Source organism: Caloenas nicobarica, chromosome 2 (assembly GCF_036013445.1).
Source record: "Caloenas nicobarica isolate bCalNic1 chromosome 2, bCalNic1.hap1, whole genome shotgun sequence".
NCBI classification, from domain to species: domain Eukaryota; kingdom Metazoa; phylum Chordata; class Aves; order Columbiformes; family Columbidae; genus Caloenas; species Caloenas nicobarica.
Genome location: NC_088246.1, coordinates 122315730 through 122334446, shown reverse-complemented (window position 1 = coordinate 122334446; position 18717 = coordinate 122315730). Strand labels below are relative to the sequence as shown.

Below are 18717 nucleotides of genomic sequence, written 5' to 3'. Positions count from 1 at the left end.
CTGCTTTGTACCTTTTCATTGTACTTGTATTTAGAGATACAAGAATGTGGCAACAGCAGCAAATAATTAATAAAACAGACCAACATAATAGCAGTCACACAACATTTGCAAAAACCAATATTACACCACTATTCCTCACAAGATTTAACATGAAATCCTATGATAATTTTATTTAGCACAAAGGGAGAGCAGAATGTTTATGATCATTTACCATAAATGCTAAAAATATCTCTACAAAATATAATTACAGTATCTATAAATATGTCTATAGAAAGGAATAGTAAATGGTTTATATTAGGGGTTTTTTAGTTATCTTCTAGATTTAAATAAAAAACTTAGCATTACAACAGTTCCAAAACCTACAATATTATTCTATATAACATTTTATGGATCTTCCAAATAATTGTCTATAAAGATCAGTTTCTTATCCACAAAATTCAATATGATGGTTTAAATCAAAAATCCAACACATCATGTAAAAACAGTAATACATAAATCACACTATTACGCGGTTCCCCCTGAAGTCCATCTTTATTAACATTATGTGCTGGTAAAACTAGTGACCCTCGCATAATGGATTTGCAACATGCATGAAGTCTGGTGATGTACTACCATATGAAGCAACCAAAGCAACAGATGATAGCAGATAATTCCTCTACCAGCAAAGCCCTGCCATAACAGTTAACCATCAACTGTCTTATCAGCTCCACAGACAATACTCAGATATGTAAGAACATTGAGGTATCTGTATTCACCACAAAAACCACTGCTTGTGTCATTCCTATTGCATTCTGTGGCTCCAATATTCCAGGGTGAGTGCAGAGAAACAATACTGTAGTCATGCATATAACTTATTCATTATCTTATTGCTTCTTAGATGAGTATTGCTAAGATTTACTCTCAAAAGCTGATATATTAAAATACATGTAGTGTAAACAGTATAAAATAAAAGATCAAACTGTGGGAGTAAATGCACACATATTTGTGTGTGCACATGCACACACAGAGAGTGTTTTTGCTTTGTATAAAGTACATCTTAAAGAAAAAATAAAAACTACTTACACCAGAATAGAAAGGCTCACCAGACACACAGATCACATCCTGCTCCTGGATCGTCAAAATGTCTTTGGCTAAGTGCAGTCGCACTTTGAAAGGCTCCTGGTTACCATCCTGCAGCAAACAAATCCCTGTCTTTGTCTTCAAAGGAAGGAATAAAGAAAAAAGTTTTCTCAGTTAGCACTTTGCCTTGCTGGAAGTGGTATTTTGAAACAGAATAGCTGAGAGATAGGTACAACTACCATAAATACGTCAACAAATATCCAAAACTATTACCAGTGATCAATGTATTTATTTAGTGTTCTCAGACTGCAAGAGAATGATGGTTACAGTAGCAACTAGCAAAGACAGCTTTTGCAGTAATAAGGCACTATTCTGCCTGTGATAAATCTGTGAAACTCCTTTCAATTTGCTTCAGAGCAGCTGTGCTCTTAGTTTCCATCTTTGTATTAAAAGATGACACCTCGCTTGGACATGAAATAAAAGCTGATGTTTCACCCCAATTTTGACACAGAAATACATATAATAACACCTCCAGACTAGCCAGGTGTAAGCACTGACAGCCTACATGAACCCATTGTTGGCTTTTCCTGATCTGTGGACACAACACTGACTTATGCTTTTATGCTCCTTTTCAAATGAAGATGCTGAAGTTTAGAGTAAAAGAAACAGAGATCAAAGAATGCAACTCCCTGTAGCAACTTACTTCTTGCTCCACTTCCATATTTTTCTTTTATGGTTAGACATCAGGAAATCTGTAGGAGTCTTCAATATACAATAAGTGTATTTCCAACAATTTAACGGTGTCTTTGTGGCAGTAACTATTTGTTCTATTTTTGGGGGGCATTATACTTAAGAGCCTTGAGCAGTCAAAAAGTCTACACGTATAAGCACTTGCAGTATTTAACAATTTTTCCCTGAAGGCTGTGTTGAAAGTAGCACTCTTTATAACACTTCATAAATGGACAAAAGTCATGTTGGTACAGCAGTTTTGGTATGAGAAATTTGTCTACAATCAATCTAAAAATTTAGCCTTACAACATGTAATTTACTAGTATTAGATACCTAAACCTATTTGCATAGATATAGATATATATGTATCCACATATGTACCTCTGAAGAAAATTCAGATATAAAAAATATTTAAAATCTTGGACTCAGTGGTGTCAATAATATTTCCGTTGTTTCCATTCAGGTCAGATTTCAATTCACTATCTGTAAAAAGTTTGCTTGAGAGGAGATCAAGGAAACAAAATTCTTGCTGTGAACTTTAACTGCGAAGGTTGACCTGGCTGAATCTGAGGGCTCTTTCCTCAACAAGAGTTCAAAAGATTTGGAAGATCTCCCCATAATGTGATCTGATCCCTTACATCCATAGCATGGAGAGAACAAACACAAAAATGGAACTGACAGTAGGCAACTGGCAGAAGAAAAGTTTAGATTGCTCTCAAGAGGCTTTAAAAGAGGTGGAAAGGTCGAGGACAACCTTTAAATAGCTCTATATAATGTTCTCCACCAACAAACTGTTCTGTCACTTCTGCTCCATGCCCAGCACTCAAACTTAGAAAGTTGTTTTCCCTTAGACACCAGTAGCAAATCTATGTAACTCAGCCATAACTTTGAAAGGGGTTCTGAGATTTTTATTCTTTTTAAACTAAGTAAGATGAAGAAAAAATGAACAGTTCCATGCACTGAACTCATGCTGAGGTCAGTGGAAGCTCTGGTCAGAAGACATCACGCAGCCTTGTTCTAATATGGACATGGGCAGGCAAATTAATTGATCAGCAAAAGGTTTTCAATATCCCTGAAAAATTCCCTCTTATATCATACATGAAATGTTATGACATTAAAATACAGCGAAAGTAAAATATTTAAATTACCATGGTCCTTCTCCATATAACTTCTGCTTTACAGCCTAAGATGACTGCTCTTTCCATGGAGTTGTGAAATAAGCAGTAAATGACACCAGAAGTTGAACAGAATGGGCTATAAATAACTATGGCCAAGTAAAAGGGGCTGGTTTCCAAACATCTACCACTCATAAAATGCCTTTCTCCTACAGAAAAGTTTGCAGATGTGCCTTTCTTCCTCCTTGGATAACTGGCAATGGAATAAATTCTGCCTCTGATACAATGATTATAGCAACTTTGCCATACTTGACTGTGTATTTCAGATTTGTTCAATAACCCTCTAGAATCTTCCAAGAGTCTTTCTGCAAAAGCTGAACAGCTTCTTTGTGGGAATTAGAAGCACATAACCATAGCAGAAAAAAAATGAGCCATGAGAGCAAAATTAAAATTCAAGTCCATCTCTAAATGCATGTGGGTGGAGCTTATTTAGTCTGAACAAGGAAACCAAACTTGGGAACAACGAAACATTTTGGCCCTCGGAAAGACTGATCACACACATTCAGGGAACTTATTTACATCAGACACTCTAAAATGTAATGAACCTCTTTACTGTTGTTGGGCTTTTGAAAGCTGGTTTATGATACACTTAAAAATTAAACCTTCAGTTATACTACCTCCTTCCCTCTCCTACCTGACAGTAGCATTAACAATCACATAAAGGAGATGATCCTAGAAGATGATGGTAACAATATAGTTTGGTTTCATTAGGTAAGCTCAAGAGAAGTGCTTGAGAACAAAGACCGGAATTATTTTTTTTCATTATGTTTCATTTTTGTCTACTAACATTTCTTCTTCTCCCCCATCTTACCCCCTCCCCTTCAAGGCATCCAGTAAACCGAATCAAATAAAGATATGAGTTCCTGCATCCCTATCCAGAGGTGGAACTTAGGGAAGATGTCCTGTATATATGCTTCCATGTAAATTACTGTGCACATCAACATTTTTCATATATGTGGCCCCAGTAAAATTATTCTGGTTGGAGGGAGATAATCTTTCCAGCCTATACCCCTGCCATCTCTTATATTTGAAGAGCTTAGATGGTATGCACATGTATACGTGGAAGAGATGCAGGGGTGTGGGGTTGTGGCTGATGTTAGCTTTTGTTCCTATTGCTAATTTTCAGAAGATTCCATGAGAGGGTGTGCTAAAATTTTCCCTTCAAGCCTTCTACATTTCATTGGCAGGGAGTTCTGTCCTATCCCTGACTTATAGCAATAAAACAGCATTCGGCATGTCAGCCGAGCTCCTGTAACTGTCAGTGTGAGGTCATGCAAGACATCCTCTTGTGCTCAAACATATGATAAACTGCCTCACCTTACAGCAAACAAGACTAGAGAAGCATAGTTCAGCTGATAACAGTTTGTTAAGCCAATACACCTTGACTGTACGCTTGAGATGAAATCACTAGGATCATTATCCTGCTTACATTCATACCACAGCACTTTCTGCATCCTATTTGTAGAGTTTGGCACGTGTTGTAAAGAGGGCAAGAAAACTGAGTGAAGTTGCATATGATTATGAAGCAGATGAGGTAGGATACCGAATGGATATGGAAGCAATATACAGTGGTGAAAGAACGAATCTCCACATGGGAGAGGAGTCAGGGACTCCAAGCTAAACCAGTGATGAAGGCAGTGGTACCCGAGTGAGATACAGTGAGTATTGCACCTGCACCTGCACTTTACTGACTGTGTCATCTCATTCTACACCCTTATTAGCTGAGTTAGGCAAGAACACTGATGTGGCAAGAACTTGACATCCTTGGCAGGAGTTTAGAAACTGCTTACTGTTCCTGACCTAATATAACTATGAGGGGCTGAAAACTGGTTCCTGTCTGCTTTGCCACACCAGAGTGTGTTGAACTTGACTGTCAGAGGACAGTATAGGCTGGCAAAGCCCTTGAGGCAGACTGCTTCTACAAAGAATATGGTCACACTCAGATCATTATTATCAACAAGCCAGTGAAAAAAGGCCATTTAAAAATCTTTTTCCATTATACCCTAACTTACAAACAAATTGTTCATATTGGCTGTGTATAGGATGTGGCCCTAATATCTTTACTAAAAGAAATTTTAAAAGGCTTGCATACCATTAACAGCTTGGTGCAACACATGTAGCCTTATATATGGCCTTCACAAATATTAAATAATTCATTTCAGAGGAAATACACCTGAAAATTACAGTTTATGCATTTAAGCTAGGAGCGAAGTCTATACCAAATATATACCAAAATAAATACTGTATGAGAAACATCTTTAAAGTTACTTATTGATTTCAAAGTCAGTTTCCTGCTGAAGAATTTTTTTTTCATTTTCCCTAACTTTTGTTTTCCATGTCATTTATGATAAGAAAGAAAAATTCAAAAACTTTTTCTATGTTTTGTGTGTTTTCTATGTTTTTAAGACTTACGCAGTATTTCAGGCAATTTTAAATATACTCCATTAGGTTTCAAGAGAAGACTATATCTTTTTGTTTATGCTATTTTATCTATTACTTTTGCCTTATGGTAATAAAACATTGTGGATAGCTTTACTTCTTCTAGTTTCAAAACAGTAGGAAGATTTCAACAGATAACCCAGAAGAGCTTAGTCCATGAACCAGTGGAAGAAAGGATGAAAAAAAAAAACGTCTTGCAACATATTTTCCATGCAAGGAGGCCTGGATTTTTACTTTCTGCTTTGGCTGGTATGTCCTAAATAAATTAAACCTCTGCAATTTAGCTTTAAGGCCTGAAATTTAATTTTAGCATCAACAATCCAATCCTAGTAAGGAGAATGGGTTACAGAAACTGCCTTAACATGTAGGTAGTTCACTTCAGATAAATACCTACACTTCTGGATGCTTATTTGAACTCAAACTGACCTCTTGAGTATTTGAAGGTATGCTTGTCACTGCTTTACAATCACAAGCATAATAATAAAAAAGGAAATCGAATCAAAGGTGTAAGTCAGTAATGGCAATGAATACAAGAGGTAGGAATATGTGTCAGAACCACATACAGTATATTTCTCAGATGGTCCAGCTACTCATTCTGTGGGGGTGTTGCTAGTCTAAGTAAAAAGCACGTATATTGTCAAAAATTGGAATTCAGCCCAGATAAACACAGATGTTATTCGGAGACTGTTCTCTCAGGTACCAATATTTTCCAAACCTGCATGTGAATTTTACACTCCAATCTGAAAAGAATGCAGGAAAATGTTGAATTTGGACTTAATTTTCCTTTTATTTGATTTTCCAGGTCTGAGAGATAAAATCTTACAGAGAATTTCCTTGTTTCATACAGTCTGATTAATTTAATATGTATATTAGACATTTGGAAAATGCAAATATATTTATACAAATATATAAGGAAAAATACATACATGAGATTCTTACTTTTTTAGAGCAAAAAACTTTTACTTTCTGACGCAAACAAGTTTTGATGTCTGAATTGCCAGTGAGTTTACTGGGACGAGATTGCTTCATTATAGTTGAGATAACATAAAACTGAAGCCTATTGTGACAACATGCATGTTCATACATTTAATTCACTTATTGCATGACATTCTCACAGGTATTGTAAATTACGAGTCATTTTCCATCTTTTGATTTTGGGATTAAATTATGAGTTGAAGCTGGATTTATGAAAAGGAAAAAAAAAAGATATTAGAAGTCCCAGCATTGTCATTTGATAGGATTTATAAACAAAGGAAATTGGCAGCTTAGGCTGAAATTTGTAAATCAGAAAATGGCATAAAGTTGACTAGAAATAGTCAAAAATAGTATATAACAAGATTTATGAAAGAAAGTCATGAGAAAGTCAAAATATTGCTTAAAATGTAATACACAGTGTGTGGCAGGCAAAGAAAAACAACCCTCAAGCCAAATGTTGAAACAGAGGTCAATACACCTGTGAACAACAGAATTTATCAAATTATGAAGTTTCCAAAGTCTACAAGAATATTCATAGGACTCATAAAGCAGAAGACAAACAAAAAGTTTGCCAGTTCAAACTAATCCTTCAAAGAAACAACGGACAGTACTGTGAAAACAGATTAGTAGATTCCAAGTAGAAAATGAATGGGATATTTACTAATTTAAATAAGTTTCAACTTATATTAGAAAAAAAAATATTTCAAAAGTTAGAAAGTCAGAAAAATTAGAAAGCTGCACATGTAGCTTTTTAACAATGTACATGGAAAATATCTTAAAAAAAAAAAGAGTATCTAAGGGGAAATGTTCTAATGCATTATAATCATCCCAAGTCTTCAGTTACATCAGAAGGGTACTCTTAATGCAGAGTATGTATTTTAATGAGTATTTTATTTATTATTATTTATTATATTATTTATTTTATTTTATTATTTATTTATTATTATTATATTATTTATTATTTATTATATTTAAAGAGTATTTTAATGTATTATGTCAGAGACTGAGGTTATCTTCCAAGAGACAGTTTTCAGAACATAGAATAAGGTCAAGTGAGTATAGGAGAGCATTTAAAGAACCCATCAACTATGATTTACACTCTTGTAAAGTTCAGAAAGCTCAGGATAAAGGCTAAAAGAGGAGCTGGATAGTCTTAAGGCCTGGAAATTGTTGAATAAGTACAGGAACCAGTACGACGTATACATTCGTTGATCAGTGAGGGGAAAGAGGATGGAAGTCAGAATAATTAACTATGAAACGATGGAAAATTTCCCACAACTAGCAAGCGGAGAAGTCTCAAGAAAAAAATAACTGTAATTTTCCCGTCATGAGATATCAGGTAGTTTCCCTTAGAAAAAAAATGTGTGTGAGACCTCATCTTTTTGTAGTGCCATTTGAATTGTTTAGCACAGAAAGTATTTTCTTACAGAATAAAAGCACTTTAAGAAGCCTTGAAAGGCATCACAGTCTACAGATAAGTTGTTTAGGGGAGAAAATAATCATCAAAATCATACGAGTCATCCTGAGATTGACACCAAAATGTATCTGTCTACATATCAGTGTCTAATCTTTCATTATAGTCAATGGAGAATTACTCATTATAGGCAACGAAGTGTAGAAAGCAATTCAGTTTATCAGCAGGTTTTGGGGGAACTGAATTACTCAGTGGGCTCCACTGACTGTAATATTCAGATCTGCAGTAGAAAGTTAAGCACCAAGTGCATGTGCAGAGGTACCTACAAGTAGACAAGACCATTTCAGAGTCCAAATCTCAAACCAAATCCCACTAGTAGACACTAGAAAAAATAAGGGATGCATGAAAGCAACATTACTATGAAAAAGCTAGGGTTCCCTCAGAGACATCCAATGCAGTAGAGCAGAAGTTATTTAGAATAAAACAGTAGTTTAAGAAAAATAATTAAAAAAATAATATGTCATGGACACTATGAAAACTGTGTTTTAGCCTCAATGCATCTACATGGAATGTTTTGGTATTCTGTTAATTGAAACTCAGTTCAAGCCATTTACTGCCATTTGCAAGGATGGGGATGGAAGTACCAAGGAGAGTCTGAACCCCACTCATCATTTTGGGAGGGCAATCTCAGTTCTTCTACAGTGGTGGTTACAGCATTGGAAGATGGGAAAGAAGGATGATAAGATATTCAGAAGAAAGAAAACAAAGAGGGGAAGATGAAGAAGACCAAATAGATGAGATGCCTCATGAAAGCTTTTATTGCCATTCTCAAAAACTGCCAAGTTACTATTTTGGCATAGAAGACTTGAGATTATATTTCCCAGATACACAGTACTATGGAGAAATTGATACAACAGGGAATGGAGGGGAAAGGATAAAAGTTGTAAAAGTATTGACTAGAAAACTGATTAAACAAAAGTATGTGGAATGTCTACAGCTACTTTATGTTTTATCTCAATAGTTGAAATAAAAAAAAAATACCAAAACTTCTGTGGCTTGAAGTGGCTAAACTGAATAGAACCACAAGTTAATTAAGGAGGTAGTGCCACAATGCTATTTTCTTTAATCACTATTTTCACTTTCATAGGAAGCTCAAGTACTAGATGAGGGTTTGGTGACCAGTCTGGAAAACTTTGAGGTATTAAGAAAACTGCATTAAAAGGAATAGCAGAAAGGTATATATTGGGAATTGAAATACCTGACAGAATGGATGATTACACCTCATACAAAACTCAAGTGAACAATCATATTAAGTAATTAGTTAATACTTGGCTGGCAGAATTCAAAAGGCAATATCCACATCAGTGAAGAAGAAAAAATGAACTGTTCTGGAAACCAAGAAGTAGATAAAAACCACAACTGTTAGGTTATGTGATAAAATCTTGTCTGCACATGCACAAAGGAGTAGAGACAAACTATGGCAGATGGGGGAAGTTCAAATAACACCTTGTCCAGTTGCAGCAAAAGGGACATCAGCCTACTGAAGGCCCATCACAACAAGCCCAGAGGAGCAAACAAGCACAATGGCAGGCAGAAAACTGAATTAAGGACTCAGAAGAAGGGACACCCCGTCTGGTTCCTGACAGGTCTGTCCCTGGACAGCCTCAGCTCCAGTGTCCATGTGTGAAACCCGTCATGGTAAGACAATGCCAGAGCATTTTGTCGACTGAGTGGGGGTCACTGCCTGGGGGTGTGGGACACATTATGGGATGCAGTTTTGGATTGCACAGGACTCAGGGAATGTTTATGGGAGGAACCAAAGGTGAGGAAAGGGAGAGGTTTCAGTGATTTGGTGAGGAACAAGTAGGGGAAAATAGAAGGAAAATAAGGTGTTGGTCACATGTAAATAGTTTTCTGGTCAGTATGCTTGTCTGGCCATGCCCTATGCTTGATCAGTGCAGTCTGTGCTATCCTGTTATTAAATTCCTTTATAACTCTTTTCCTGGGTGAGAGATTCAGTTGGGGAGGCAGTATGTGTGAGTGTGTGATGGTCTGTACAAGCAGCTGGAGAAGGGCTAACACCTCGAGAGCTTATATGCCCAGCTGCCAGCAGCTGGGAAGACTGGGATTCGGGAGGGCTGCTGGGCAGACTGAGTGTGTGAGCCCAGCTGCTGGAGGCATCCATGCTGTACATACATGCACATATACATTCTCACAAGTGGAACTCCATCCTGCTCATCCAGAGAAGTGAGCAGAATCAAGCTGTTGGTGCTGTCTGTGTTTGTGCAAGTGCTCTGTGTGTCTGTATGTGACCTGCATGGCTTGTCATGTACATAAATATATACATATATATGGATACATGTAGTGTATCTATGTGACATGCATATGCCTGTTGGGGATACATCTTCACACTCTCTACCAGTTTGACCTGGGAGCACAGAGCTGCAGCAGCCTCCTCTCTCTTGGGCTTTCAGATCCAGCTCAGTCTATTTTCCCTCAAACAAAAAAATGTAGATGATGCCTTACAATGACAGTGCTGAAGTTTTAGTTAAATTTACACTATGTCTAAGCACAAGGCTACTGATTATTTATTTAGACATAGACATTTGATGAAAGTAGGCTGAGATCCTATATTTTATTAACTTTGATTAGCTTGGGAGGAAAGTTGTAGACCAAGATTTTCAGAATCTCTCAGAAGTGATGGCACTGATTCTGTAGCACAAAGCTCATTTTACACAAAGCAGAAAAACTGGAGTTGAATCCACCTTATTTAATTTTATTAGTCTAAAAGCTAAAGGATCTTCTTTAGGGTCTCCCGATTATGGAGCTGTTTTGGGATGAGGAGGAGTCATCCTCTCCTTCCCTTGTCTGTCATGGAAGTTCCAACAAAGTAGCTGATTTTTAAAGAGCTAAATTTGAAATCAATGCCCCCATTTGAAGCTACATAGAGAATGAAATGGGTCTGTCAATGTACTTGCACTGCAAGGGCTAAGATAGGACTCATATGCCTGGTCATCCTTCTGTGGCTGATCTTGTCGTTACTGCTGCTGGGCACAGTTAATTGCCATTAAATAATCTATACTAGCATACAGTTTAAATAATGACATAAAATTACTATGAAAAGAATATGTATCTGACTCTTTTGCTCAATAAGTGCATTCAAAAAGATATTTAAAAAAGAAACAAAAGCAAAACCCAAATCTCAAAACTAACAAGAATGCTTTTTTCCCAGTAAATAACCTGAAATATACTGTATTATATAACTTAGACTGGGGATGGATCTTCTGAGGTATTAAAGTCTGTTACACAGCATACTGGACAACCATGGCAGTATCCTTTCCCAAAAGAAAGCTTCACTTTAATATTAGCTTTTGACCCTACCGCTCCTTTCAGTGATGATTTCATGTTCTTTAGCCTGCTTATTTTCTCTTGCCCTATAATTTATATCAATTGATTCTCAGATCAAAATTGGTTTTAGCTGCAGTCAGTTCTTGGTTCTACTGCTGTTCCCACCCCTCTCCTTCTATTTTTTCATGGGATCTTGATCACATTTAAAGATATGGCCAGTTTTCTTGTTCCCAGTCATAGCTTCCTAAACATCGTTTGTGATTCTCAGCGTATAGTTGTATCACATTTTTTTAATATAATAATGCATTAACATCATTATGTAATTTGGTGCAAATAGTTTTCACTGTGTCTCAATTGCTAAAGTTGTGAAAATGCATTAAAACACTTTGTTTATAGACAATCACTGAGTAAATAAGATGGCCTTTTTAACATCTACAAATAGATCTCATTTACTTTCTTTAAGGCAAAGTTAGTATAAGCACAGAAAGCAAAGCACTTCCTCCATCTCTAGTGGAGGGGGACTGAAGTGCTTAGCATTGACATTATGAAACTATATTTTAAGTGAAAATAGCTTTATTTCCTCATCGTATCAGAATGGAATTGCTTTTAATTTTGTCATCTTCACAACTTCCCCTCTCTCCTCACCCACCTTTTTCCTATACTTCTATATATGGCCCTTGATTTTGCTGAACAATGCTATACAGATTTCTGGCTCCATTGATGTATTTCTTCACGTACAGGCTTTCAGAGATAAACACTCCACTGAAGGCAAAGCTCACACAAAATGTAGCTACCTGCACCTACATTGTGTCTAATGAGGTAAATTGGAATGGACAGAGGTGAGGGCTAATGATGAATAGACCTGGGCAGATTCTTTCATCTTCTACTATGGTCTGTCTGCCACCATAAAGTGATCAGCTGAGTAACTTATATCTGATTATAAAATTCCTCTGATTTACCAAAAAAAGGGTAAAAAGAGGATTTTGCATATAAAAAGGATTAAAAGTTTTTAGATTTAACTATTGTTTGAAAAGAAAAATATCTGATCCTACCTCTTCACAGGTGGTCCTGAAATCCATGTGCTATAACACAGCAAGTGATATTTGTCTGAAATGGAGAGAAAGATTTCATTAGCATGGAAAAGGTATTGCGAAACATAAAAGTTATCTGTACTGAAGCGAGCAATTGCTCTTCTCTTTGTTAGGTCCAGTTATACTCATGGCTTAAAAGGAGAAATGATCAAAGTTGCAAAGGATTAGAAAGTGTAAAGTGTTAGAAGTTGCTCCTGGTTCTTAAAAAGTACACAACCTGATTTCACTGAATATAATCAAAGGAATGCTTACATTCCCACAACTACCTCCCTTCTACAGGGCATTCAAACTTACTTTTCTTATTGCAAATGTGAGTTGCTTTTTTGGGGGGTGGTGTTTTGTTTTGATTTGGTTTTGTTTTTCAAAAGTAAGAGTATATTGGAAAGTAACACTTGAGGATGGAGACAATTAAGTGTTGCTCTTCAGAATATCTTCTTTTTTCTAAAAGACTGTTGGGTTTTTTTTCTTTTTTTTTTTTTTTCTTTTCTCCCCTAATTAAAAAAAAAAAAAACATTACGTGTCAATACCTTTTGTCTCACATTTTATTGACATGCATAACCTTTCCAAGGAAGCCAGTGTGATTAACAGTGTGCCTACCTTGTAGAAATATTTAGGAGTTTAAAAAACCAAATGTTAGAAAAGTCAGGAATATGCGTGAGTGCTGGCAAAATGTCACACCAAATCCTGTGATTATTACTTTTCCTGGCCTTTACCTAAAGTGTATGCATCCCAATGCACACTTACGCATTCATTTATTTATAAGATAAAGCCACTGGAACAGGCTGTTGTCAGAGGATAATAACAGTGTCCTGCTGCTGGTTCTGCAATAGAAATACTCATGCATCAGCCAATAACATTTCCAGGAAACACTTCCTGGACAAAACAGACATTTCATTCGATGGCTGGAGAAATGAAACCTTTGACAAAACCCTCTCCATCAAGCATTTTATTGCTATTCTGTATTAATTATGCACTTACAATTATTTGTACAAATATAGTATTTAAAGCTCCAACACAAAATTTGCCCCTAAATTTAAAATAAAATTTAAAAACTATACCTCACATAGTACAAGAATGTAAGTCCTAATAATAATAAAAAAGCCTCTTAATCTCTTAATTAAGTCTCTTAATTTGTTTTGCTGCCCTGGATGCAGTTTTATTAAACACAAGCACACGCACACATATAAGTTTAATGTTCTGTATTTAGTGAACTCTGTCTGGTTCACAGCCTGTGCTCCAGACTAATTTCTAGCAGAGCTAGTCTAGATTGGCTAGTTTACATTAGATGTATTTAAAAAGGATCCATCATCATTCCTTCCTTACCAGCTTTACAAGTGCACCAAGATCCAATAAAGAACTATGTCTGCAATTCTACTCTCAAAGTGCTCATAAAAAACGAGGTCACTATTACAATCCTGAAGACTTTTCTTCCTGGTGAGACAGTCAGTGTGCAATGAAGTATGTTTCCTTGTAATTTTTATGAACTTCCTTTTGAGGTGCTGAGTAAGCTGAAGTAGGAAAGACACTTTACATCCCTTAGCAAAGTATTCTGAGGACTTTTTAGCCTTCTGGAACTATACACTTAGGTATCTGTAAAATACAAACTGAAGTACTGCATAGTTGTCTTCTTTCTTGGGCTTTGATTCTGTCAGGTTAGCAATTCCTACTGCAGTCAAAAGTGTTTTCACTGATGTTCTGCCTTATTAATAAAAGTTGTGAAAAGTTTGGGTTTGGGCAACTTTCCACAGTCAATGATAATTTCTCTTTGGTTACTTTTTAGTTACACTTTGACCTAGATCCTATCTAATCCACATAATTTCCATAACTTAGTATTACTCCATTTCCTCTTTTTCTTGTTTTTATGTATTACTTATTTCAGAAATATATGTACTACCACATAGAAGAAAAGTCAAGAACAACTAGGCTTCCCAACATCATAGCCTATTGTATGTACAGCTCATGACCTAAAGTAACTTTTACTTAGATAATAATTTAGAAATCTCAGAAGTATGAAGCTTCACATGAATACCAGCTTCTTTATTGAAAAACCCTTTAAATCCCTTCTTAAAATCTTTTTTTTAAAGACTTTTTCAAAAAATCTCCAACATGTTAAACATCACTGCCATTAACTCTACCATGCCTAATATGCCAAGTGATGTTATTTCTGAAAGGCAGGAGCCATAGTTCTCTCTCATGGCAAACAGAGACCTTGGCCCTCAGAGAGACAGTCCTCAAACTATAAATATTGGCTTCCACTACCTGATGGATTTACCTGCCAATCACCTTTGTAATTCTTCCTTTTTTCTCCTACATGCTAAATTACAAATAAGTAAAATAAAATATACAACAAATTCTCTCCTGACGTGCATCTCCTACTGAAACAGTTTCTCTGCTTCCCACAGAAAGGTTACACAGTTTCCTCAGGGAAAGGTGGTTAGAGGCAAGTTTTCATGATCCATAGCAAGAGTTTTTACCATTAAAATATTGCCTAAAATGTAAAACTGAACTATATCATTCTCAATAAAAATCATACTCATTGGAGTGAGCGTACCTGTTTCTCAGGCATCCAACAACACAGTTACTAGTATTTGCAATATAACTGCCACTGCTTCTGTATCACTCTGTTTCCTACTGATTCTCATCTGCAGCTGCACACAGAGAATTTAAGCCCATTATCAATGTTATTTTTCTGACAATTGGCAACTTTATAACACTACTATTTAAGAAACAACAAATAGGTTTGATTATAAAGTGCATTACTTCATAAATCAGTTCAGCATTGACACCCCAAATAAACACTGTGGATGATTAAATTACAGGAACACATATCATGCATCATGCAGAAATTTTATGATATTATGCTGGTAAAATACTCCAATGATTAGTAATTGTGTCCTCTGGTAATACATGAAAAAAGGCAGAAAATATAAACCCATGTAATTTTAAAAATAAAACATTTGTAAAATGATAAACTGTGAAACCCACTGTTGACAGGTATCCCTGATCTGCCTCTGGCTAACCTCTGCAATCCCCTTATCTCCAAATCACAGCCACTTTCATCTGAGCACCTTTCCAGCTCTCCTAGGAGCTTCCTTCAGTCTCACCTGGACAGCCCACTGGTTCCCAGCCCACAGCCCCTTTCAGCCTCAATATTTCTTTTTTTTTTTTGTGTGTCCCTCCCCAGCCTTAGGTTGCTCTGGGACAAATAGTGCTCCAGGAGGTAAGAAAAGATCTGCTGTGGCTTTGAAGGGATGAGGTGCAGAGGACATAGCAACAGTATTAGGACACAGTAGAGTGTGGAAGCACAGGTGGAAGCATGAGCAGCGTGCATTACTCAAAGAGAAAGAAAGGCTCCAATAGCAGTGAGGCTTCCTCTGAAAGGGTTGGGAGCAACTGTAATCAAAGATATGAAAATAAGCAGGCTTTGAAAAGATACTTTCCTTCCTTTCAACTTGATTTGCAATCTGCACTTCTTCCAAAACTGAGTTACCAAACTTATTTAGCTCATCTCTGCTGACAGATGTAAAGGAAGTAACACAACAGAGAGTTGGCAACAGAATTTGACACCCCTTTGACGGAAGGAGCAATTATTAAATACCGAAGAAACATTTACCGAGCAGTATTATTATGGCATTTTGTGTTCTAAAGGGAAATCAATGGCTAAAACACACCAGTAAAGTTGAAGTTTATGGCAGCCTTCAGAGACAAAGACTCATTTAGGTTAATACACTGAGCACTTGAGCTATGCTCTGATCTTCTTATAATAAATCAGGTCATATTCTAGTGGTATAATAGATGTAACTTCGCAAAGTACTTCTATGACTGAATACTTAATAAAAAAAGATAACAAACAAAAAGAAAATTTCATGTGGAAGGAACAGAAGTAAGAGACACTTTGTAAAGTGTTGGGAATACCACAAGCCAAACAAAATACTATTGAAGCAATAGTAGGAAACAATTCTCAAGGTTATTGGTGCAAAGGAAGAATTATTGTATGCACATATAACAAGTTCATAGGGAAATGATGTATTACCAAACGCAATTTAATTTAGCACAGGATATTATTGCAGTTTGTGTACTTCTTACTTGCTGGAGATAAGTCACAAGAAATTCTGAGAACCGTCCGAACTGCTGACTGGGAAACAGACTAACGCCATGTTTCAGGGGCACAAATATCAGATCTGCAACTAATTGTGATAGTAGTTCACTACTAAACTTCATGTTTGTCCTTTCAAGTCCTATTCCTGCCACCATTCTTACCAACTTCTTTTGTGCTCTATGTTTTAGAGATGTCTGAAGGAACTCATATCTGTCATTTTTGTGTGTGCTAGGAAATGAAATATACACATTTGTAACCCTGCATGGGCTTTCTTTAAAGTAATAATTAAAAACCAAAACCAGCAACAACAAAGAACAAACAAACAAACAAACAAAACCTCTATTGTAAACAGGGAAAGAAGGCTTAGAAATTATATGTAGCATAGCTGGTTCTTTATGCGCTAAGGGAAGGAAAAATATTTTTTGGAAAAAAAAGGCATTACTTTAAATGCTAATTCTATGAAGCCTTCATTTCATCCAGATTGCCACAAGGTGTTTTGTACTGGAAGAATGGTCAGAAGCATGGAAACAGCACAGTAAATCAAAGGAGTAGTTTTGTAACCACAGATTAATAAAACCCTATTCAGTTACTGTTTCCCAGCACACTTGAATTATATTTCATTTGAACACTGAATTACTTATGTTCAGTTGACATGGTGACTTTTAATAATTTATGACAGTAACATATTTGAGTCACCTAGTGAAAAATTTCTCAATGAGTTGGGAGAAAATGGTCCTCAGATCCAAACACAGCCTCATACTTCCCTCATAGAGTTTAATAAATGAAGGGGAATCTATATATCTCTTGCACAGAATTACAGCTTTAATAAACAAATTTAAGTCGAAAGATGCTCGTAAAGCTAGAGGCCTCTAAACTGCATGTATTTTAATCTATGTGATAGTTCAAGGACTGAAATGAATTTTGAACTCACCAGAGCTGTACACTTTTGCAGTGACAAAAATAATCACTTGACAAAGCTTTTTAGCAAAATGTCTCTTAGCAAAGCTTGTGCTTCAGAAGAATTGAAGCGGGCAATTAGTAGCTAACAAGGTTTTTAATGTTTAATTCATTTTACCTTGGTTAAAAAAAGAATGATATTTACCTGTGAGCCATAATTTATTATTTTAGTTGCAAGCATTTTTAATCAGCAAGCCCAATTAAGGATTCACTGTATAAACACAAACTTTTTCAAGAATCAGTGAGCTACAAGGCAGTATTAACTGAATGAACATATCTGGGGCTCCTGTTTGTTTATCCAGGACTGTTTGCACTAACAATTATCTAGTGCCCCCCAAGAACAAACACTCACAAAATGACTTAACGAGTTGAGCTTAAATGTCAATGGACTGCTAGTGTATGTCTTTATGTGAAATGCTCTATGGTAAACTGCAACAGGAAAGTTTGGCTTTGGGTCAAAGCCTGGAATGTTGCTAGAAAAAAAACAAACAAACAAACTTGTGTGTCATCTCTTGCTTTTCCAGTGTTACCTTTTGGTTATTCACTAGTTGTGTCTGAATATAATTATGTGCCTAATTTCAAAGCGAGGTAGTGCAGATGTCAGAGCACAAGCAGGGACTAAATGTCTCCTTATTCTTAACTGCTCTGGAGGCTACATGAACTGTTTCATTATTTAGACCATTTCTCAGTTTTGCCTAAATGACAGAGCATTGTATCAAAGATGAACAGAAGTTCTTCTCTGACTATTTGGCAATGCAGTCTGTTTTTTTCCTTCCATTATCTCTCGACACAGAATTTACTTATAAAAGAGATACTGGCATTCCTCTGCCAAGGCAATTGTTTCCCAGTCAAATATAATTTCATGCCTCTGGCATTATGCCTAATGATAATAGTTTGGAGTGAGACTTCCCACACCATATTGCAACTTTTGATTTTACCTACGTAAAAAAATCCAAAAGACAAAACCCACAACAAAAATAAAAATAAAAATAAAAATAAAAATAAAAATAAAAATAAAAATAAAAATAAAAATAAAAATAAAAATAAAATAAAAATAAAAATAAAAATAAAGGAAAAAAAAAAGAAAATGTACGAATCTCCTAAAGGAGGTAAAGAAACAAATTAAGGGTTGTAAACACTTAGGACACTTTAATTTGCAAGGTTCTTGGGAATTGCTTGCATACTAAAGTAAGCTAAAGACGGGAATGCTTTTGCTTCTTCAAACACTGAGCATGCTTATTCAAATTAGCAAGTTAACAAGCAGGTAAGATAATACTTAATGACAAGGTCATCATTACATGTTTTTGATTTGTCTTATCCTCAACTTAGGACATTTATTCAGAGCTAATATAATAAAACATACATTTAGCCCTGTGAGGTCCAGAGAAAGTAAACTTCAGAATCATCTGGTAATAACTAAATTTATATATA

General features: G+C 35.9%; 1 protein-coding gene across 1 annotated transcript in view; it reads right to left on the bottom strand.

Annotated features, from left to right (window-relative positions):
• Positions 1–18717, bottom strand: part of SNTG1 (syntrophin gamma 1) — a 329768-nt gene that overhangs the window by 139888 nt on the left and 171163 nt on the right. The window contains exons 2-3 of the mRNA XM_065629093.1: positions 12192–12246; positions 1063–1197 (exon numbers count right to left, since the gene is read on the bottom strand). Coding sequence (XP_065485165.1) covers positions 1063–1197; positions 12192–12218 — 162 coding nt within the window. The 5' untranslated portion in view covers positions 12219–12246. The remainder of the gene's footprint in view (positions 1–1062; positions 1198–12191; positions 12247–18717) is intronic.